This window comes from Lissotriton vulgaris, chromosome 7 (assembly GCF_964263255.1).
Source record: "Lissotriton vulgaris chromosome 7, aLisVul1.2, whole genome shotgun sequence".
NCBI lineage: Eukaryota > Metazoa > Chordata > Amphibia > Caudata > Salamandridae > Lissotriton > Lissotriton vulgaris.
In genome coordinates, this window is record NC_141695.1 from 426,060,036 (window position 1) to 426,084,469 (window position 24,434).

At 47.8% G+C, this 24,434-nt stretch overlaps 1 protein-coding gene and 1 pseudogene across 4 annotated transcripts in view; both read right to left on the reverse strand.

Moving 5' to 3' along the window:
- Window positions 1-24,434, reverse strand: part of LOC147701782 (C-Jun-amino-terminal kinase-interacting protein 4-like) — an 861,003-nt gene that overhangs the window by 31,521 nt on the left and 805,048 nt on the right. For all 4 annotated transcript variants that reach the window (XM_086930413.1, XM_086930411.1, XM_086930412.1 and 1 more), the window contains exon 25: window positions 7,331-7,444. In XM_086930413.1, coding sequence (XP_086786539.1) covers window positions 7,331-7,444 — 114 coding nt within the window. The remainder of the gene's footprint in view (window positions 1-7,330; window positions 7,445-24,434) is intronic.
- On the reverse strand, window positions 19,249-19,839 carry LOC147701783 (small ribosomal subunit protein uS11m pseudogene; annotated as a pseudogene).

Below are 24,434 nucleotides of genomic sequence, written 5' to 3' on the forward strand. Positions count from 1 at the left end.
TTAAGTCCCATTGTGGCACAATAAATGGAGAAGTAGGGAACTTATTAATGAGGCCCTTTAGAAACCTCAAAACCACTGGAGATTTAAAAAGAGACGGCTGATCCGGCAAACAGAGAAATGCAGACAACGCCGAAAGGTAACCTTTGACTGTGGCAACAGCAAATCCTTGCTGCGCCAAAGACAGAGCAAATTGCAAAATATCGGACAAGTGAGCCCTCAAAGGGTCAATAGCCTTCTCCCTACACCAAACAACAAATTAGACCACCTATACGAATAGATGGACTTGGTGGAGTCACGCCTGGCCGAAAGAATGACATCCACCACATCGTGAAGGAGAGAAAAGGAATTCAGGTTGCCCCGTTCAATCTCCAGGCATGAAGGTGTAATGTCTGGAGGTGGGGGTGTAGAACCTGCCCCTCCATCTGAGAGAGGAGATCTGCCCTGAAAGGGAGACGGAGCGGCGGGTGAGAGGAGAGGTGGAGTAGATCCGTGTACCACACCCTTCTTGGCCAATCCAGGGCGACCAATATGACTTGGGCCCGGTCCTGGCGAATCTTTCTCAGAACCCGAGGAATCAAGGGTATGGGAGGAAACGCGTAAAGGAGTTGACTTCCCCAACTCAACTGAAACGCGTCCCCCAAAGCTCCTTCCATCGTATACTGGAGACTGCAGAATGACAGGCAGTACGCATTCTCGGGAGTGGCGAACAGGTCCACCCGAGGAGTCCCCAACATCTGAAAGATGTCGCGAACAATCTCCGGATGGAGCCTCCACTCGTGGTCGGCAGAGAACTGCAGACTGAGAATGTCTGCACGAACGTTCAGAACTCCGGCCAGATGATTTGCCATTAGACAAATCTGGTGGTCCTGAACCCAGGAGCAGAGACGCAGAGCCTCTCTGCAGAGACACTGCGACCCTACTCCTCCCTGCTTGTTGACATACCACATCGCGGTCGTGTTGTCCGTCAGGACTTGAACCGACCGACCGCGAAGGGAAGGGAGGCCAGACGTATCGCCCGCAACTCTAAAAGGTTGATGCGAAGCAACCTTTCCTCTGGAGACCAAAGCCCTTTGACCTCCAGATCCCCCAGATGAGCACCCCACCCTAGAGTGGATGCATCAGTTATCACTGTGGCCACCGATGGAGGCAGGTGAAAAGGCTTTCCCTGAGACAGATTGCCTTCCACGCCCCACCAAGTCAAATCTGCTGCAGTTGGGGGGGGGAGCTACGACACCAACCAAGATGGCTGCATAGCCTCCCGGCTCCGCTGACCTCCGTCCTATGCTCCACTATCCTGTTGATAATCCTGTTTACCTGAACCGGATCCATGTGGGTGATCCGAACCACACTCCAGCGGTGTAATCCCGGAGTTTCTCCGCCGTCGTGGGGCGGAGATACGTCGATGACCGTACTGAGGCCTAACCCAACTGGGAAGCCGGGGTCTCTAGTGCTGGCCCTGCCGGGTCTGAGTTGAACAACAACGGGCTGCTGAATGCGGTTGGGTCCGGTCTCTGGATCACTCGGACTTTTTTCGATCGTTTTGCTACCATCAGCCGCCTGGTGCCCTATAGCAGGTGAGGTGACGAGTGACGCACTGTACTGTGTTGTGGGGGTCCCTGACCGGGGGTCCGGCATTCACATCGCCGATCCCCCCGGGTCGGTGCCTCGCTGCGTACCATTGCTCGCTGACCGCTGGTCCCTCCTAGCTTATTCCTGCTCCGCTTAATCTTGCCCCGGAGAAGGCGCCTCTCCGTGGGGACCACCATGCCCGAAGACGAAAGGAGTTCAACGGAGCAGGCCCGTCATTGCAGATGGTGCTGGAGGCACTTATGGCGCTTCAGGGCACTATCAAAGCCCGGACCTGCAGTTTGTTGTCTGCGATGGATGAAATCACTTGCTTGAGACCGGACCCTGACTCGACGCTTGTGACCCGGCAACCAGCCCGCTTTGCAATGGATGCTTGGGAGGTGTATTTGGACCCGGCATTGGAAACAGTGTTTGCCCCTATTGTGGTGGATCTACCCAACTGTACTTTGCCTGGCCACCCAATTGAACCGTTGAAACCTTCGACTTTGTACCCCTCGGAACATTTACATGCCATCCCCGTTACGGAACCATCTACTTTGTACAGTATGCTGTCTTGGACGGCGTCGATTCCCCTCCTCCATCGGTCTTTCAAGATGGCGGATGGGATGAAGCTTGGCCTCTGAGACGGGAAGGGGCGACAGTGGTACCAGTCATCTATATCTGTTCGCTCCTGTTCTGCCGACTTTTGTGACATTTTGTGTAAAGGGCTTCCCTTAATTGACGATTCCAGTATATTTGATCGAAGGGGCCAGGGTTGAGATTCTTGTCTGGGTTTCTCGTTGTGGGATTGTGGTTGACGGGATTGTTCTATTGACCTAATGGAATCCGGGGCAGGGTTGGCTATGGTGGGGGAAGGAGACCGGGAGTCCGTAGTATTATGCCCTCCTCCGATTTCCCCTCTCGAGTGGGGTTTCTTTTCCTTCTTTTCTTCACTTTTCTTCTATATTTCGGGCTCTGGTTGCTGGGCGACAGGCACGCTGCGTGGGGGGTGGCCGTAGTCATTTGCAGGGGTGCAGGGTGGGGGGGCGTGGGGGTGGGTATTTAGTTTTTTATCTTTGTTCTATGGCCTCTTTTTCCTCTTCTCTTCTCTGGCCTTTTCTTTCTTTTTCTTTTTCCGGGTTAGTGTAGTGGGTTCGGCTTTCTCTACATCCTATTTCTATACTTGTGCCTTGACCTCTCTGGGGCTTTGGTGCCGTGGGGCGGACAACAACGATGGTGTTAATATTAATAATGTGCTGGTTTATCCTGATGTCGCATGTCTTAATGCCGTTGATTTACACGGTAGCGAACTTGGTGTGGACACATCGTTTTTTTTTGCTCGCCCCCTTTTTGGGAACCGAGACACTGTACGACACCTGATCCTTTCTATTTTATATTATAAAATGAAAACCTCCTATCCTGTTTCCGCATCGAACTGCATTTACAACCGCTGCGCTTAGTAATTTGAGTTACTATGCTCCCCAGGGACAATGACTCTGAAGTCGGATTTTGATACTGTACTGAACTGCTTAGCGGCCAGCCCTGGGGGTTGTAGGCCCGGGTCAGTATTTGAGTGCAAATGTTAAATAAAGGTTTTAAAAAAAAAAATAAAATCTGCTGCAGTTTCTCTGGAGCTCCTCTCCGACTCCCTGAGATCTCCGTTGTGCTGATACCACTGCCTGCGGAGGCACCACTGTAGTGCCCTCATGTGCCAGCGTGCATGGTTGACCAACAGAATGCAAGAAGCCATCAGACCGAGCAGACGAAGGACCTTCAGGACTGGAACAACCGCTCCATTGTAGAATAAAGAAATAATTTCCTGTATGTCGCGAATTATTTGAGGAGGAGGGAATGCACGACATACAGTTGTGTCCAGTACCGCACCTATGAACAGGTTGCGCTGGGAGGGCGCCAGGTGAGACTTGGGTACATTTATCGAAAAAACCCAACCTGTGCAACAACTGAGTTGTCTCTTGCAGATGACGGAGCACCTTCTCTGGCGACTCCACTTTGATCAGTCAGTCGTCCAGATACGGGAATACAGGTATCCCCGACCTCCTGAGATGTGGTGCCACCACTGCCATCACCTTGGTGAAAACTCAAGGCGCAGTAGTAAGTCCAAACGGAAGGACCGCAAACTGGTAGTGTTGCGACCCCACCATAAAACAGAGATACTTCCTGTGCGACTTCAGGATGGGGATGTGGAAATAAGCATCCTGCAAGTCGATCGACACCATCCAGTCTTCTTCCAACAGCGCTTGAAGAACCTGCGCAAGAGTGAGCATCTTGAACTTTTCTTGTTTCAGATACAAGTTCAAGATCCTGAGATCCAGGATTGGTCGAAGTCTGCCATCCTTTTTGGGGATCAAGAAATACCGGGAGTAGCACCCCTGGCCCCTCTCCTGCTCCGGAACCACCTCTATCGCACCCTTTCTGAACAGTGCCAGGACTTCTTCCTGCAGGAGAAGCAGGTGGTCCTCCGAACAATAACCTTGGCAAGGAGGGTAATTGGGAGAGAACTCCTGAAAAGGAAGTGCATACCCATTTTCTATGAGATTGAGAACCCAAAGATCTGATGTAACCGATTCCCAATCCTGTAGAAAATGAGTAAGCCTACCCCCTACCGGACCCGCATGATCCGGAATGGTGGATCTAGGACTGCTTTGCTGATGTAGTCGGGGGGTGGGTATTAGAGGAGGAAGTAGAGGAGGAGGAGGGTTGACGTCCACGGGCACGACCACTTTGTCTACCTCTGTATGACTTATACAAAGGGTTCTGTTGTTGTTGCTGTTGTTGGCCTTGTTTATAGGGACGAAAAGTGGACCTCCCAAAGCCTCTGTACTTCCTGGTGGAAGAGCCTCTAGTTTGCAGGCCCAAAGATCTAGCCGTCGCCCGGCTGTCTTTGAACCTCTCCAATGCAACATCTGCTTTTTTTCCAAAGAGGCCAGTGCCGTCAAAAGGCAAATCCATAAGAGTAGCCTGAACATCAGCTGAAAACTCAGAATATTTTAGCCAAGAGGCTCTTCTGGTGGCCACTGAAGAACCCATTATCCTGGCCACAGAGTCCGCTGTGTCGATGCCACTTTGACTAACCTGGCGGGCTGCAGCCTGAGTGTCAGAGACAACTTCATTAAAGTTTTTTCTATCTTCCTTCGGAAGCTTAGCTGATAATTGCTTAACTGAATCCATGAAGGCATATCTGCCAGCAGGGAAGTAGCATTCGTAGACTTCAGAGCCATGCTACCTGATGAGAAAACCTTTTTAGCAGTTTGATCCAATTTTTTTGAGTCTTTATCTCCAGGTACCTGGGGAAAAGAGCCTGCTGACCTGTTCGACCAAGCGGCTTGCACCACCAGACTCTCTGGCGAAGGATGGGTAGACAAGAACTCAGGGTCACCAGGTGCTACCCTATATCGCCTGGCCACTGATCTGGACACTGCAGGAGCAGATAATGGTTTTTTCCAAACCTCCAAAATTGGTTCTGTCAGAGCCTCCGTAAATGGCAGAGTCGGTTCAACAGCTGAAGAAGGTGTATGTAATACCTTCGTGAGGATATTAGATTTGAACTCCACTGTAGGTAAAGTTAAATTTAGCAGCTCAGCAGCCTTTTTAAATCACCACATGGTATGGCGCCACATCCTTAGAGGGTGCGCCGAAACTGCAGGCAACCCCCACTCTGGAGAAAGTTCTAGATCACTTGCACTATGGAGATCCACAAAAAAATCCTCCTGCTCCTGAAGTTCTCCTTCCTCCACATCAGGGTCCTCATATTCTTTCTCCTCCAGATGTTGGGCTCTACGCCTCGACCACTCCATACGAACCGAAGTCGTCGGATCCGGTAATGAATCCGACGGAGTCGGAGGCGGCGGCGAACGAGTAACTGGAACAGTTGGAGGATGGGAAGCCGGAACCGGCGTCGAACCCCGATCCAAATCCCGAGGTCGCTCTGGAGCCGACGAAGCCGTGTGCGGAGTTGATGACCTCGGCGGCACCGTACCGAGCCAAGGTGGATATGGCGTCGGCATAAACGGCAGAAAAGGCGCCGGAGCATATGCTTGAGGGACACTCAAGTTAAACGAAAATTGACCCATGGGACCTGCAGGTGCTCCAGAGGGGTACATTGCCCTCGCATATACGCCCAACATGGCATTTAGAAAATGAGAGTGGTCCTGACCAGAAAGGTAAAGAAGCCAAGAGATCTTCGAGATCAAGATCTAGGCGCTCGAGATCGAAGCAGAAGTAGAGATCGAAGTCACGATCGAAGTCAAGGTCGAGGGCCAGATCGGAGTCGGCATTGAGGTCGGCTTCGGGACATGCTTCATGAAAGCCAACTTGCAAAAACAGCTAAGCATTGTCGTGTGCAGAAAGCAGCAAAAGGTAAAATGGCGTTTAAACTTCTATGCTAACATAACATGCACGCAAAAAGAGGCCCTAAACCATACTACAATCTTGTGCTGTCGAGCCACACGTCACGAATCATTTTCTTCGATCTGAATGATCAACAGGCCTCGTAGCCGGTTTCTTCGTGCTCCAGGGAGAGGCAGAGGTTACAGACCTCATGCGATTCTCTGTGTGGGAACTTAGCACCTCACCTGGGGCATTTTTTAATGGAGTCCATTCAATGGACTGCTGGCGTGTAGGCCTCACGGCCCGCATCGAACAAAGTTGTTGCATTTTAACGATGCGCGGCAAAAGGGGGAAACCGCGATCGAAAACAATACCGTCGCGTGGTAAGGATTGAGCGTCAAAAAGGTTCGAAGACTATCCTGAACCAGAGCAGCGCAATACACATCTGTACCTGATGGTCGAAAAAAACAATCTGGAGATGGAGTTGATGCCCATGCGCACTATCGTCTTATGGAGGCGTCACCTACCTCGTGACCACAAAGACTTCTTCCATGACAAAAACAAAGTGCAAACATCCGAGCCCAACACCAGATGGCGATCTATACAAGTATATGATCTACAGCTCATATGCCTCGAACATAGGTATCTAAGCATGAGGCAAACCAGATGACTGCAGTGTTTGTAGTCCGCAGAGTAGATGTTGTGGTTGAATGCATCGAAGGCATGAGTACAGAGGAGAGGCAGTTGCATCGATTCCTATTCCTGTATTAAAGCAGTGTAAGGTCCAGTTATAAGTGGGTAGGAAAACAACCCAGTGCTTACCCTTCATTGGAGGGACAGATAAAGCGGGCACCATAATTCCCATGAATGGAGAAATTCTGCAGGATCAAGGGTTGGCTCTTGATGCCCCCCTCTGAAAGGGGGAATCAGACAGGGAATCAGGAATACGAGATCAAATTCCTGCGGTCATTTCACTTCTATCCCTGGCCTTTCACCAGGACATTTCAGCTTTGAGTCATTTATGAGGAGAGCCTTAATGTAGTGCATTGTGTGAAAGCTTAAGTACAGTAAGTTAACAGGTTATTTTTTATGATTGGATGGTAGGTAAGTTAGTGATTAGTCTAGCACACATTTTGAGACAGCAATCGAAATGATGGGAGTCAAATAAGGTATAAATGACAAACAATTTAAAGTCAGAAAAAATATTATTTTTCTAGTAAAGGACAGTTTACACTTTTAGATATAATACCTAAGGGATGGTTAGAGGCAATCTAACAAAAGACACATAGAAACAAGAATTCTGAAACTACAAAATGGTCAGCACATTTAATCTTACATTTAAACTTACTAGAAGACAACTGTTGAGGTGACCCTTATAGTATGAGGAATGGAAATAGTAAATATTAGTGATACTCACCACCTGAGAATGGAATAGAGACAACAATGCCGTTTGTGGTACCAATCCAGAGACGGTCACAGAATGTTGCAAGTGCAGAAATTTGCACAAAAGAAAAACCTAAATTGTTGGAGCCTGTGGAAGAGATAAAGATACAATTTAAAAAGAGTTAGTTTGTTTACAATAACACATTTCAAAGACAAAACAACTTCCGAAAGCCAATGACTATTTTTTTGGTTAAATCTTTTTATTAGCGTTTTTCACAAAATACAGCATACAGCCAGAACAATGCCTATACACCATGGGTATTTGTTTGTAAATGTTACATTATCCAGTACCCATCTGTAAAGAAAGGAACAGATGAGTTGTACAACAGAGGCTAAAAGGAGTCTCATGACCGCGCCTGCATAGACGGCGTAGCGGTGCGCAAGAATCTTACCACTGGACGGCTTGTGGCCATTTTAGACTTGGTGCATCTTAGGCCAAACTGTGGACATAGGGTACAACAAAAGAAGGACAACTTAAGCCAAGGTGAGGTAAGGGAGTCCTATGAGACCTGCTACGGCGCCTAATATGACCGGGCGAGCCAGCCCCATCAGGGCCCAATAACAACGGGATTCTGAAAAAGGGGTCATATCTCTCTGGAAGTGGGTGCTACTCAACACTCCTACCAATGGGGGGGATGGGCTGTGGGTGTCAGGCCTGAATATCATACTGGGGTTCCCCAGTGTTAGTGACCATTTCCTGTAACTTCGACACCATAGTGTCCCATTGAGACGTCAGGGGGAACTTACGGATACCAAGCAGGTCTTCCTTGAGCAGCACCACTCCCTCCGCCCTAGCCCAGTTAAGTAGAGATCTACACCAGGCTAATGTGTGAAGTGGCTGAGGAGATTTCCATTGTTTGGTAATCAAGCGTTTTGCTGCTATAAGACCCAGATCCAGCATACTGGTGGCAGTCCTGTAGTTTTTATTCCTGCTCAATAGGTGTAATATATGCACCTCCCTGGAACAGAGAAAGATGTGCAAGCAGCCAGTGTGTTTGTCACATTGCTCCAGTATTCGGAAAGCCAATTACACTATTGGTGGGCATCTGACCTGTAGCAAATCAGTAGAGAAACTGCAGTTACCACTTTCAGTAGCCAAACAATGAGAGACAAAGAAATAAAGCGTATACTGAAACCTTTTCTCAAAAAAGACCAGAAACAAGTGAAGCATTGCCAACAATGAGGTCAATGATAAAAGGAAAATACTTCCTTCAACATAAGCAAAAACAGTTCATCAAACAGAATGCACTTTAACAAGACAAAGGCCAATACCCTTGCCTACTTGTGCAAACTTCATAAACTAATACCACTACCAACACCATTACACTTAAAGTGCATGAACGTGTTGTAATCCGCAAACAACAACTAATTTGTCCTTATTGTTTGAAGACAAAGGAATACTAATTTCACACTGATCACCCTGTGCTTCATCAGATTTGTATGAAACTACCTTCCTTCTTGTATAACAAAGGCTCATGAAAGCACCCTAACTATTAGAAATTCACCCATAACTACCTAGGCTTGCACATCAGACAGAGTAACCCCAGTCTACTAGAAAAGAGGGGGTTTGTGCCATCTATATAAGATGAGGAGACACTGCTATAAACTTCAAGACCCCAACAAGTGCAGTATTTGGCCCAGATTTTGCACCCCCTCTTTTCTCAATATCACAGAAGTAACTGCATATTTAACAAAAGAGGTAGCAGAAGAATTTAAGTGGCATTTAGGCCAATATCCCATTGAAGGACAAGATCCATAGTGTTTTTTGTAGCAAAAAGAAGATGAACCATCTTCTTTATATTCTGCACTTCTCCTGGAGGTGAAAAGATTTCCCCAAAGCAGCATTAATTAAGGCCACAATAAACTGAATTCAGTTTATGTGAAATGTATTGCAAACTATAGCTACTTTGTGTTGAATGAGAGGAAGGAAGGCCTTGAGGGCTGTCTGGGTTGCTAGTAATCCCAAATGATTGATGTGGAGATCCCTTGGATCGGGTATCCACACACCTTATAAGATCAGGTCTTGCAAGTGTGCTCCCCAAACAGTGAGCAAGGTATCTATGGTGAAAGGGCTTGCGCAACTGGGTCCATGAGGATCCGTCCCTACAAAAGGATGTTGGCATTCCATCATTGCAGAGAGTGAGAAGTACTGGCCCCAGATCAACACTAGATCCTTCCACTGACCATCTGCTTCCGACAGTTGTGCTGCTATGCACTCCTGCAGCAGACACATATGTAACCTGGCATGTGGGACTATGGCAATGCTAGAGGCCATCATCCCTAAGAGGCGCATGATCATTCTGATCATTACCTGGTAATCTGGCTGAAAAAGAGGTAGCAGTGCTTGGAATGTTTGTACTCTTACGGGGCTGTGGTATGCTTTGCCTACTCACAAGTCGAGTATTGCCCAGAAAAAAGACTGGACTTGCATGGGCTGGAGATGGCACTTGGTTGCAATGATGGTGAAGCCCAGGTTGTGCAAAAGCTATAAGCTAGCTTTGGTGTGCAGTAAGCATTGTGGCTGCGTGGCGCTTTTGATCAGCAGGTCATCCAGGTAAGGAAGGACATGGAAACCGCTCTTTCTGAGGTGAGCGGCTGCCACTGCAAGATAATTTATAAACACCCTAGGATCTTTGGTCAGTCCAAAGGGCAGCACTTTGCATTGATAATGCTGACCACTTACCACAACCCGGAGAAAACTTTGATGTGCAGGGTGGATGGGTATGAGAAAGTAGGCGTCCTTCAGGTTGAGGGCAGTCATGAAGCCATCTTGCTGTAGTAGGGGGTATTTCATATCGGAGCTTCACCATCTGGAAGTGCTCTGGCAGAATGTGCTTGTTGAGGGGCTACTTCGAGGATAGGCCTGAGGGACTCATCCTTTTTGGGGATTGGAAATTTTGAGTACACCCTCTTTCCATGGTATTGTGGCAGCACAGATTGTAAACCCCTTTTGCCGAGTACTGTCTGTACCTACTCTTGAAGCAGGCATGTGTTTTGTGGGGAGAGTCTGACTATGGCGGGCGGCAGAGGGGATGTTTACGTGAGTTCTAGGCACTACACCTCTGCTATAATATCTAGAACCCCATGGTCTGAGGTGATCTCTGTACAGCGGGGAAGAAACCCTTGAAAATATTGTGTTTTTATCTAGGAACCTGAATCAATATTCTATGCCCTTGTACTGCTATAATCAATAATATCCCTATAATGGCATAAGAATCAGATCCATATTTAAGTAAATCGCCCTTGCAGTCCAAGGCACGGCAAAAGCTACTTCCTTGGATTCCTAGAAAGCACAACGAGTTCTTTCGACACACCAAACTTCCAGCAACCTGGGAAATCCCCACTTGCTTTGTTTTGATTTGTAATAGAACTCCTGCGAGCACTGTAAGAACGGCCAGTTCTTAGTGACATCTTTATTGACGTCTTATGTCCAAACCTTACGTCAAACTCGGCACCTTTCAGGTATAAATATACCAACGTTGCCTTAAGCAAACACACAGTGGTGGTTTTGGAGCAGAGCAGCTATCTACTTGCCGAGAGCCCAGCTGATGCGAGAAGCCCACGGACGCTGCCCCTCCTCTTTGACGCGCTGAGAAAGACGCTGTCTTTTCTCCTGCCGAGAAAATCCAGCTCCGGCGTTTCCAGCCTACCCTTGCGGGTGACTGGGATATCGAGTCCTGAAAGAGAGATACCAGACCTCCTGCATTCTATTCCCAATGTACAGTGCTGACTAAACCCTTAGGGAGAATTCTTGAATCAGATTCTTGGCAAAACCTACTTAACTTAAACTGCTACTTACTTACTCCTTCCCACGTATTAGGCTTAGGTCAGGTACACCGGGGTAGGCGTATTCTAGAAGCACCAATTGAGCACGTTAGCCAATGTATATATGTATGTATATTTTTTCCATTTTAAAGTGTCTTATGGCTAAGAAACCATATCAATGATTTTACAGTATTATTTTATAATACTCCTTTTACTGTACGTACTTTACATTATATTAAGTATTGCAATTGTGGCAATTCATTTCTCTTGCATGAGAAGGAAGACTGCTCAATAAATAATAGCGGTCTATTGTTTTCACACGACTCTAGAGATTTACTCTTATTCTGGGGGAGCAAAGTTGTCATGTTATATGGTTGTCGGAAGCTGAATCCCTTCTTGTCTGAGCCAGGGAAGCTGATCTCTCCCTATTCATTCAAGAAAGTTTCCAGTGACCTCTGAGCCAGCTGGCGCAAACCTAAATTAAGTTTAAAATAGTCAGTAGAGACCTAGATGACCTCACTCCTACGTTGCTGTTCATGTTATTCCAATGCGCAGAGCCTATTGGGAAAATAGGAACTACACTACAAAACCTTTCCCAACAGGTGTTAAGATGGTTCTGAGGTAAGGGAGTCACTGCTTGGTAGGTGTGGCCCCATGTTGGGCTGAACCTTTTTCCCTACAACGGCCATTGCTGCCCTTGGATCCTCCCCTTTAGTAACCCTGTGAGGGCGTTTGTTGTTATTGGTGTTGGGGGGGGAGGTGGGGGTGGGGGGGGTCAGGGATGGATGCTCCAGGAGTAGTGGTGTTGAATAGGAGCAGAGAAAGGAGCCACAACCCATGGGGTTGGCTCTTTCAGTATCCGTCTTCATCTTTTCCACCATCTGGTCAACTTGCAGCCCGAAGAGATGCTCAGCATTGAAAGACAAGTTGATCGGATGCTGCTGAATATCTGGTTTAAATCCAGAAATACCCAGTCAGGTATGTCAGTGCAGGGTACTAGTAATGATGCTGCAAGCAGCATTGTTTGCTGCAACCAAGGCACACCTAATGTTGGTATTGGGGATAGTTTGACCTCTGTTACCAACTCCTGATACTTCTATTGTGCACTGGTCCAGAAAGTACTGCAACAACTCCTCTATCTTGTCCCTGTGGGCATGATTGCATTGAGAGAGTATCCTTATGCAATTAGCACAACGGCCCCTCACGGCAGGATGCCTGGCTTTCACCTTGCGGATACCCTGCCGGGTTTATCTCACAGGGGAATACCAGGACGGGTTCCCTAAGCAAGCGCTTAGAAACCGGTTGGTGATTTGTGCTATATAAATTGCTGTACATTTACATTTACATTTACAATTAACAATATGCTAATGTGTCAGGGATTAGGCTGCTACCCTCTAAGGTTGCATCAACCTTCTCACTGGTCCGGTGAGGGGCATCCTGTATGTGAGTTTGCACATTTCAGTGCAGTGTGCACCACAAGAGAATCAAGAGGCAGTTCCCCCCTGATGTAAGGAGAGTCAGAGGGGGAAGATCTAAACTTCTTGTTCACCCATGGCGTGATGACAAGACTTAACTGGATCCTTAAAGATGTCATTGGCCTGTTTGAGCATCTCCCTACGCATCGAAGGTACTCCATGGATCTTTGTGTGGAAGAAAGAGTCTCTATGAGGAAGGAGACCTCCTCAGGCTGCTTATGCATCTCGAGTTATTTGTGGGACGCAGCTGCTATTTGCAGTACCTTGTGATACACAGCGGTGTCATTTGGAGGGAAAGGTTTAGCCAGATACAAGTCCAGATCTGTGTCACCTGGGAGAACAACAGCATAAATATCCAATGGATCATCATGTTGTTGAGTATTGTAAGGTGCATCATATGGATCATAGGGAGTCCTAGGGATATCCCAACTGAACCCTGAAGCAGGGGAACTCTGAGCAGACTCTGGTGGTAAGTCCACTGGTAGCAGCTGGTAGACTGGGTGTTGGTGTGGTGAAGAGGGCCGGGGAGGAGGTTAAGTGTGAGGTGGAGATGGTGATGTGCTTTTAATGCAGCGTCAAAGTGTTAAGGCGCCGTGTACATAGGTGGACTTGATGGCCACCTCAAAAGTCAATTTCCTCTTTGGAGTGAGAGAACATTTAGCCTGAATAACAGATTTAGCCAAGATTCGCCCAGTTCCTGGCTGAATATGAATTTTCAGCTGCCTGGTATTGAGTTCCTCTTGAAGCCGATGGAGGATAGATTGCTCCTGATTCTGGGTAGTGACGCAGGATGGTGATCTGTGTAGGAGAGTAGGGTCTGCAATCCTATGATCACCCAGATTTTTTGCTTTTGTTTCACTGGTTTACGACTTTCTCTGGCTGTGGGCCTGCCAATCAGACCCACAGCCTGGCTGTTCTCTCTCTAAATTGCAACATGTACCCTAGGTGCATTTACCAATTGGTACTGGGCCACCTTATCAGACCCTGTAACTCAGGGCATAGGTGTACCCAGGGCCTACCAGGGGCTGAAGCATGTATTATGCCACCCCTGGCTGGCCTCCTAAATTTGACACAACTGGCTGCATGACAGCTGGGGCAAAGTCGTGTAATCACCCTTTGCTGTAGATATAGTATACCTATATCTAACCCTAAAAATGGACACACAGATTCCTATCAGTCACTCCTATGGCAGGCCTTGACAATCCTGAAGGCAGAGTGCTTGGAATCGTGTGAGATTGTGCTCTGGCATGAGCTGAGCCCGTCTGCAGCTTGCGGAATCAAGTCCTAATAGCTGTTCCATGATAACGCATACCATATACTCTTAAGTGCATTATAATCCTCGCGGTTAAATGCTATCTTTGGTATTGCTTTATCAAAACATGTCGAGTAAGGTGTCATACGAATTGGAATACTAACCCCTCGCCAATTCCGGCGACGGGGTTAGCATTCCACCCTTCTAGAGGGACACGACATGTATGTAACTGTGAACCCCGGTTAAAGTTAAACGAAGCCTCAGCTCCACAAAATGGATGCTGCCACCACAGACACGAGTCTGACCTCCTGCTGCTGGGAGTCCTTCCAGCGAGGAGAGCTTGGACAAAGGGTTTCCTGTCCGGGGCGGTGCTAGCACCATCCCAGACAGGGTTTTGTGTATCCTGGGTAGGCAGGGCTTTACAGGAAAGTGACTGCTGAGTGGCACCCCGGTGCTCACTACGCATAGGCCGGTCAGAACCAGTTCCAGGGGCACACCAGCCCCTGGCCTGGGGAAAGTCCGGCATGGGAGAGGGGTGTAACCACCCCCCTCCTAGTCCCACCCATAGGCAGGACCTAGTCATCGGGTCAGCCCCTTTTCTTAGTATAAAGATAGGAGCGGGCCCCCTGTTCAAATTAGATCATCTTTGGAATCAAGACGCGACTTTCTACGAAAGGACTTCAAGATTTCTTCTTCAAGATTCTCCCTTGTGACTAAGGAGTAGTCACCCTGCATCCGCAGGCACCATCTAAAGAACACTGCGGTCTGCTGCAAGTCCTTCCTCAGGAATCCGACGACACAGCTCGACGAGACCCGGCTTCCCTGGCACCTCTGACCTCTACTCACCTCTACAGCCAAGCTGAGAACCGTGAGTGCGACGAGACCTCGAGGGACCGACTATCGCCAAGACTGCACGACTTCTTTACAGCACGCCTGCCGAGCGACCCTCTGGTGAGTGCTTTGGGGTCCGAGAAGCCCCGACCCTGCGCAGCTCCAGCACCGAAGTCCAGCCTCCCAGCATCTCCACGATCTGCGTGGGGCCCTTCTGCTTTTTGCTGCTCACCGCGTTGTTTGGCTACTAGCCCGCTGGCTTGTGGCCTTCCTAACGACGCCCGACGACATCACTGCTGCTGGTCTGGTTGCTCCAGACTGGCCCTTGCTCCCTTCCAAAAGAGGAGCACCCCGGACCCTCCTGGTCCACTCAAGACGCCATTTTAGGTCCACTGTGTGGGCTTGAATTAGCCAAGGCTTTGTTGCCCAATCCTGGGTCCAGCGACGCCGACAGCTTCATCCATCGTGGGACAGCTCGCTCCTCCATCCTGGTCGCCGACAACGCCTCCTGGTCCGTGAGATCTGCAGAGCACAGCATCACCCACTCACCTAGTCGAGGTGACTACCATCCGGTGCCCTCCTAGTGCCACCTGACTACTGGCTAGTAGTCACGAACTTGGTCCCCTCTGCTTTCAGGTGTCATCTGTCTTCAAGATCCAGGCTTGGATCACTTCGAACTCTCTTCACTGGTCGCCTGCCAGCATCTTTCTTCCAGGCTCCTGGTCCGTCTACGAGGATTCCCGACGTCTTTTGAGACCTATGCAGCTGCAGCCCCTGGGCTAGGTAACTTCGGCATTTCGGTGCCCCAGCATAGCCTCACTATCCAAGGGTCAGAATCCACTTTCGTTTTCCTCCTACCAGGTCGGGTTCGCCTGAGAACACTAACTTTGTCCTTACTAGCTACCATAGACTTTGTCCCGCATCACGCGTGAGAGTGCACACTCTGCACCCGAGTCCCCTGGGTCTCCTAGAAGTAATCTAACGATTCTATAGTCAAGTCCTAGCGATTCCAAAGCCTATTAGTACTGTACTTACCTGCTAGTAATTTCGCATTCCACTTTCAGAGTATATGGTTTTCCGTGCCCCTCTGGCATTTGTATATACTGTGCTAACTTAAGTATTTTCGTAAGAGTTTTGTTTTGTGCTTAGTACCCTGTCCTCATAAAGAGTACAGGGCTGTTGTGATTTTAATAAATACACTGTTTATTTTCATAACACTTGTGTGGTGTCCTTTCACTTGGTATTCAAGGGGTATATGTGTGGTATAACAGCTGGCTTAACACGCCCTCTCGAGTCTTTAGCCTTAGACTGCTCGTATCCACGCTACTAGGATAGCTGGTCTATAAGGTTGACTTACAACCAATCATCAATAAGGGTTGTCTGGACTGATACATAGTGTTCACTAGAATAGTGAGCACTGCATATCAGGCCAACTTCTCACAATCTGGAAGTCACAATCCTCGAAGCAGAGTCAGTCTTATGGATTGTCGCTGCGGAGATGGATTTCGGCTCCATAGCTTCAAGGGCGGTGTGAGGTCAGAGCCACAGAGGTTTCGGAGGTTGAAGGGTGTGTCTTAGAGCCATTCTTCGACATCTAGCGGTATACTCCAGTTGGCTCTGACTCTGACTCTGTATCTCGGTGCCAACCATAGCCGTATGGCAGTAGAAGACTGGAGACCTCATAGCTGTCCTGTGAACTCAATGCTCGACCCTCTAGAGGCTTTCACTGTGGTGTTGTGAGATGGAAGGAGGGGCAATGGTACTCACTGCTGCCGTCTTGGTACAAGGACACTGTGTGAGTTGAGGCTCTTCAACGTCGGAGGACTAGTCCTCTTCCAGCTCTGAAAGTTGGATTTCTGTCCCGGAAGCCTTCGGCTGCTGCCTGGTCTTGGTCTCCTGATCTCCAAACAGGCCAAGAGAATCTTCTAAACATCGGTGTGCTTTGGATGCTGACGCAATGCGATAATCCCAACAGGATTGAAGAGTATTTTTGTTTCAAAAGGCAAAACATGCCGAACAGCCCTCCTGATGGTCCGGGGATAGGCAAAGACTGCAAACCTGATGTAGGTCTGTCCTGCAGTACTTTGCTTGATACTTTGGGCAGTAGAGGAATGGAGTTATTTCCATAATGGGCTTATTCTCCAATGTTGAGGAATGGAAGGAGGCCTGAAGGGGCCACGCCTGTCTGGGGCGCCAAAGTAGTTGACCCAGGAAGCGAAGGAGAAATGACCCGAACACAAGTAACAAATGTAGATGTACCGTTTCCTCAAATGGCAAGGTAGAAGGACCCAAACCGGCCCTGAGAGAACACCACGAGGCCAGTGTTTAATTTGTAAAAAACAAATTAAGTGCTGGGTATCGTCAGGAGGCCAATGCAAGTTGTACCACACATTGCCCCTGCCATGCTGTAAATCACATTACAAACAGAATTACTAACCATCACACTTCTTCCTACAAGTGTGACAATATAGACTATTCCAGGCCCCCAAAGCTATAAGAATGGCATGTGCAGCAGGTAATAGCAAAATTAATAATTAACAGTTGTTTTGGTCATCTCCAAATTAGATAGACAGCACCAGCTTGTGGTACACTGTCACAAGTGTCAGTATTTTTTTTGTTTGTTTTTGTTACAAAGAGTTTTGTTACTATTTGTAATGTGTTAATTATGTAATAACAAAAAGAACAAGCATTGGCATAGCCAATAGGTCTACCCTTTGGAACCTTATAAGTGTTTAGTTACTCAGAACAATATCGTTGGTGGAACAACATCAAGTGTTGCAAGGCTAAACACTTATAATGTCCCGAAGGCGAAACCTATTGGCTATGCCAAAGCTTGTTTTGAGTGAGTGGATTGTGCAGGTATGCCACTGTGAGGTAGAGATTCTGTGAGTGCTTTTACAGGAGCCCCGGTGACATTGCGCCACTTCAAAATGTATCTTGGGTTTGGTGTAATACTTCTAGCCCCTTTTCCTGTTTTTTCGCCCCAATGCATCATTAAATGTCCCATGTACAGCCGGGGTTGACACTCCTATTACCCCTGCCCTCCAGTGACACTTTACCCGTCACGGATGGTGGTGGTGGATGTGGTGGTGGTGGATGTGGTGGTGATGGTGAAGGTGAAGGTGATGGACATAGTGGTGGTGGTGGTGTAGGTGGACATGTCGGTGGTGGACGTGGTGGTGGTGGACGTGGTGAATGTGGTGGTTGTTGTGGAGGACGTGGTGGTGGTGGATGTGTGGTGGTGGACGTGGAGGACGTGGTGGTGGAGGACATGGTGGACATGGTAAACGTGGTGGTGGTGGACATGGTGGTGGACGTGATGGTGGTGGTGGACGACTATGGGCACATGGGAGAGCAGAAAGAGGCCAAATATTAGAAACAATAAACAGCGAGTAGATAGAACACAAAACAGATTTAACAGGGTGGTCCCTTCTTATAGCGCATGTGAATGTTCCTTAGCACCCCGTTTTTAGTAAACAGGGGGACCATGGGGAGATTAATTGATTAATCGTGCATGATGATCGCATGCGATTAATCACGCATGATGGTCGCTTGCGGAAGAAGGTGTTGTTCGAGTCACAGCGTTGGCTTACCAATGTGTGATTCTGGGTAAATTAGTTAATCTCCTGTGCCTTCTAAAAGGCAATGTGTTCCTGTGTGAATGTGCTCTTGTCTAATGAAACAGGTGTCTTGAAAAGGTCTCTACTACTCTTGAGTTTAGTGTGCGCTCTATGAATTTGCTAATAAACAAGCCAGCAGATCTTGTAGAGCAAGAGCCTATTATATCCGTTCATGTAGCGCAAGCACAGCAATGAGGGCTCTGCACAGCTCAGTACTGAACACTACACAACAAACAAATATCGTTCATGTAGGGCACGCACAGCAATGAGGGCTCTGTACAGCCCAGTACTGCACTTAAAATTCAAAGCGCGTTAAAGCGCAATGCTCCGTTAATTTAAAAAAACACGTTGTGCCTGCAGTGAGAGGCTCACAAAGAAAAGAAAAAATTGCTTAGCGGCAAGTTAAGAGACACTGTCTCCCGCCGCAAGTAAAAATTCCAATTCCGGTGGGCAGGGCCAAAAGTGGACCAGGTGGTTACCAGGAGGGACTAAAAAGCCACCCGGTTTTGCATAATTGGTGACGCAAAATGAAGCGCACCAATGCAAAACACGGGCGGAGCAGAAAGCGAGCTTCTCTAATCATATTGAGTCCAAGAGGCCCTCGCATAGCGAGATCAGCGCATGTGTGCTGCTAAGGCCAGGCGAGACCTATAAACATTTATGCTGTGTATCAAAAATGAAAACATCTCAAACAGATTCCAGTATTATTCTTTGAATGAATATGGTATGAAAGCAAAAATATATTTTTATACAGAGGAGGAGGTTAACTTTAGTTTGCTTCTCTCTTTTCCTTGTCTTGTGCCATTTATGTAGAATTAGTTTTATCACGTGCTTTGCTAAATAAAAAAGTCGTCCATATGTTTTTTTAAATTAATTTTTTTATTACGAAACTAAAGACTGATGTTTTGGCAATACTTGGATTTAGACCATTGCTGGATTTAGTTTCTTTCTACACCCTCCGAGCTTTCCGTGGACGGCATCCATTGTGTAGAACTGGAGTGCTGCTAGTAATGGAGATTACTTCCAATCCACACATAGTCAAGCCCTTGATGGAAGCCATCTGATCAGGCCCCAGACCCTTCACGACGAACATGGCACACACCCTTTCTAGTGCCTTTTGATGCTGTTGATATACCAGTGGTTTGTGCTGCTATGGCTGTGCTAGTCTTGGAATTCTTGAATCCCTGTGTGCTACAGGAGGTACAATCAAGTGGCTCATTTTCAGGGAATTTGACCTGAATGTGCATGTTGTTATATGTTGCTTTGATGAGCTATTGGGATTTCCTCAAACAACTTTCCTCCCCATCCTAATCTGCTGTTTCTTCCTGGCATTTGTGGGAAGAGACGGAAATCGAAGAGACGGAACTCCCTTGAGCTTTGGGTTTCTGTGAATTCAGCAGTCCTACTAGCATTCTCTGTTGATCCCTACAGCTTTTGTAGGCCTGAGTGCACACCTTGGTACAAAGCAAAGTTTAGGGCCCATATGGGTGGACCTTGCAGGCTAAAGAAGCTGCCTGCACATAGCAATGCAAGACTTCATGACCTACAAACTCTGCTTAACATTCATTACCGCCTGCAAGCGCCTAGAGAGAGTGTAGTGTAAAAATGTTGACACCAACTATAAAGTAGCTTACAAATAAGCTCTAAATCTCCATCATTAAAGCATTCTTGAGGAGAAAAAACGTTTTTTCTCCTCGAAAATCGAGGTGGCAGATAACTAAAGCAAGGAGATTTTTAAACTAGTGAAAGAATTCTCCTCACCTAGATCGGTCGCTAGGACTTTCTCACCCTCTAAGATATTGGTGGGACATATGGCCTCATTCTTTTTTGATAAAATCAAAAGATTCAGGAGAACTTTTTCCCCATCACCTCCCTGCTCTAGTACCAGTTACCGAGCTCACCACCCCAATCCCCTCGTCCGGGATCCCATCGTTTACGGAGTTTCCCCCTCTGCCCGTGGCTACTTTGACATTATGAAAACATTGAAGTTGAGGGCTCTTTCTGACCCATGCCCTGCTACCACCCTAGCATCAATAGCTGTGACCATCAACCCATTGGTAAATCAGAATGCCTCTCTGCAGCTCGGGCAGGTCCCCGCCAGGTGGAAGAAAGCGCTAATACTCCCCCTTCTGATAAAGCCGACTTTGGAACTTGAGATAGCCTCAAACTATAGACCTATTTCTCTTTTACCACTTCTCTGCAAAACATTGGAAAAATATGTCAACTCGGTCACCACCACCTTTGTGGAAACTAACCACATACTGCATCAAAGTCAATCTGGGTTTAGGCCAAACTTCAGCACTGAAACGGCCCTCCTTGAAATTTCGGAGGCCATCAAGGACGTCTTAGAAAGGGGCGGCAAAGCCATACTGATATTTCTGGATTTATCAGCGGCCTTTAATACCGTCCCCCACAACAGACTACTGTTGAGGCTCCAGGAATCCGGTTTCGGGGGACGGTACTCAAGTGGTTTGCCTCTTTCTTGACAGACCGCCAACAAACAAACTGGGCTCCGCCTTTCTCTGCTTCCATTCCCTCTTAAAGGTGAGAGTCCCGCAGGGTTTTATTCGTACGAGTTACTTACCTTCATTAAAGATGTATTTGGTAGAGACGTTGTCTAGCCGCAGATTCCTTAACTTAGAATATCCCCAGGCGTGAGACTGGATCCAGAATTCTTTTTCAGCAGCACCTCTGCGTGCCGGGGACGGCACCACATGACCCTGCCCTGACGTCGTCCACATACGTGACGTCAGCGAGGTCATATGAGTTCCTCCCGACGTCAGTTTTCTTCATAGAAACTTTTCCGCGGCACAACTCAGAGCCAACAACTAAAAACTGTGAAAGTATGGGAACAGTGTGCGAGGAATGAAAATTCCATGAATAAAGAAGGGGGATGGTAAAAGACACGGACCTAAAGACAGAATAGACACCGTCTACACATATAAGTGGAGGCTGCGAGAAAGAGCGGAGCAGGTCAAGCGGAGGCCCCTTCCCGAGTGCAACAAGTGAAGAACATTACAACAGACAGAAATAAACTGATAGTCCACTGTAGGAAAGAAAGAGAAGACTGGTCTTTCCCCACTAAAAACAGAGTTAGGAAATAGAGCACAACCAACCCTCAAAGATGATGACCATGAGGAGACCAGGAGCCCGAGGCAGTAGAGCAGACTGGAGGGAAGGGAAGGATTAGTTACTTACCTGTAATCCTAGTTCTCTTCCAGGGGTATCCTCATCAAAGTCATAAGCATTAGAATATTCCCGCCCATGTGCGGGACCCCGGAAACACTATATTATATGTGCCCCACATATATATACACATATATATATATAAACAATATATATATAAAAAAACAAGCAATAGCAGCCAAATCACATTAGAGCTGAAATATGCTGTGAAGAATTTCCACCAAACATGAATAATAAGCATTAGAAACAGGAGAAACAACACCAAAGATTGTTTAGAAATTGTTTTAATGCTCAGAACTCAGTAGAAATTCTCAGAACTCACTGGAAGCATAGGAAGCTCCCAGGCTGCATTGCAAACACACAGTCTAACAAGACTGAAAAGCTAACCTGTAGCTGAATAGCAAAAAACTGACACTGTGCCTTTAAGGCACTCATGACCCCCTGTATCCCATCATGCCCCAGGAGTGGCAGTTAGGTCAGTTGTTCTTTTCGGAGACTGAAAAATAAACCCAATAACACATAGGTCAACAATATCTCCTCATGAAAGAGTATCCTTTGCCCGGGGAGGCGGGAGGGTTGCTTATGACTTTGATGAGGATACCCCTGGAAGAGAACTAGGATTACAGGTAAGTAACTAATCCTTCTCTTCCAGGGGATCCTCATCAATAGTCATAAGCATTAGAATAGAATAGCGAGCCTCTCCTCATCCCTGCGGGCAAAGGAAAAGATAAGACAGAAATCTCATCAAGAAGCCTGAGTAGACAAACAGACTACCCAAACAGATTCCTCAAGGAGGCTTGTCCTACTTGAGAGTCGGTCCTGGAATCAGAGTCGAGGCAGTAATGCCTCCTAAAGGTATGCACTGATTTCCAGGTCGCAGCTTTGCATATTTCCAACATGGGAACATCATGCAAGAAAGCCACTGTAGCCGCCTTCCCTCTAGTGGAATGCGCTTTTGGAGACATCAACAAAGGTTTTCCTGCTAGTTGATAGGCCAACTTAATGCAAGAGACAATCCACCTGGAAATGGACCTCTTTGCCGCTGGAAAGTCAGTTCTCATTGCACCATAGTTCACAAATAACTGGTCCGTTTTCCTAATCCCTTTAGTCTTTTCCAAATAAAACTTAAGCACTCTTTTAAGATCTAAGGAGTGAAGTGACCGTTCGGCCGGGGTCGTAGGATTTGGAAAAAAGGAAGGGAGGGAAATAGACTGATTTATATGAAAATCAGAGATGACCTTAGGCAAGAAGGATGGGTGAGCCCTTAGTACTACCCTGTTATGGTGGAATACAGTATAAGGTTCCTTTGCACAGAGCGCTTGTATCTCACTGACTCTGCGTGCGGAGGTAATTGCCACCAAAAAAGCTGCCTTCCAAGAGAGATGTTGTAAGGAAGCCTTGTGGATGGGCTCGAAAGGTGGAGACATTAACCTCGATAGAACTAGGTTCAATTCCCACGGAGGGGAAGGATTTCGCACAGGGGGATACACTTTTTTCAATCCCTGGAGGAAATCCTTGACCACCGGAACCTGAAAGAAAGACACCTGGTCAGGTGACTTCCTATAAGCCACAATCGCAGACAAATGCACCCTAATGGAGGCGTACTTCAAGCCAGCAGTTGCGAGGGAAAGGAGGTATGGTAAGATGACGTCCTCCTGCCCCTTAATTGGATCCAAATGACGATCCCTACACCACAAGTAAAACCTTTTCCACTTGAAGGCATAGGATGCTCTCGTGGACGGTCTCTTAGCCTCCTTCAAAATGCTCATGCATTCTGGAGGCAGGTTCAAATGTCCGTATTGCAGGACCTCAGGAGCCATGCTGTTAGGTTCAATGATGGGAGGTTGGGATGCATTATCCTCCCGTTCATTTTGCTCAACAGGTCCGGTCTGCAAGGGAGTCGTTTGTGTGGACACAGACAGATGTAGAAGGTCCGGATACCACCACTGCCGAGGCCAGTCTGGAGCAATCAGGATCATCTCCATGTTCGTCCTGAGGAGCTTGGAAACCACTCTCGGAATCAGAGCCAGGGGAGGAAACGCGTATGCGAACATCCCTGCCCAATCCAACAGAAGAGCATTCCCCTGCGTCCCTGGTCTGTGGAACCTGGACGCGAAGGCGTGGCACTTGGTGTTTTCGTCGTCTGCAAACAAGTCTATGGATGGACGTCCCCAGCAACGAAAAAGCTCTTCTACCACTTCGTCGTTTAGCACCCAATCTGGCTGATCTTCGAAGTGCCTGCTGAGTGCGTCTGCTTTGACGTTCAACTCGCCCGGAAGATGCACCGCCACAACTGTGAGACCTCGAGCGAGAAGCCACTGCCATATTGCCTGAGCCTCTCGAGACAGTGGGCGAGATTTTGTGCCTCCTTGCTTGTTCAGATAGAACATGGTTGTTGTATTTCCGTCTGAACCAGGACTGAGCTGGATGTGATCGCTGGCAGGAAAGCTTTGAGAGCCAGGAATACCGCTCTGAGTTCCAGCATGTTGATGTGGTATGTCTGCTCCTGCGCAGACCTCCGGCCTTGAATTTGAAGCGGACCCATGTGTGCTCCCCAGCCGTGCAGGGAGGCATCTGTCACTATAGATTGGGACGGAATGGGTTGATGGAACGGCACTCCCACCATCACATTGTGTCTCCGAGTCCACCATCTGATGGACTCTTTTGTCGCCTGGGAAAGATGGATTCGGTCCTCCCAACGTCCTGTCGCCTGGTCCCGCTGATTCTCCAGAGCCTGTTGCAGAGGACGCATTCTCAGCCTGGCGTTTGGGATGAGAAAGATGCAGGACGCCATGGAACCCAGTAGAGACGCCACTTGTCGTACCTTTGTGGGTCGAGACTCTAGCAGAATCCCGCATTTCAGGTTCATTAAAGAAAGTCTCTCCTCCGAAGGAAACGCTCTTCCCACGCTTGTGTCGAGAACGGAGCCTAGGTAGTGGATGGATTGCG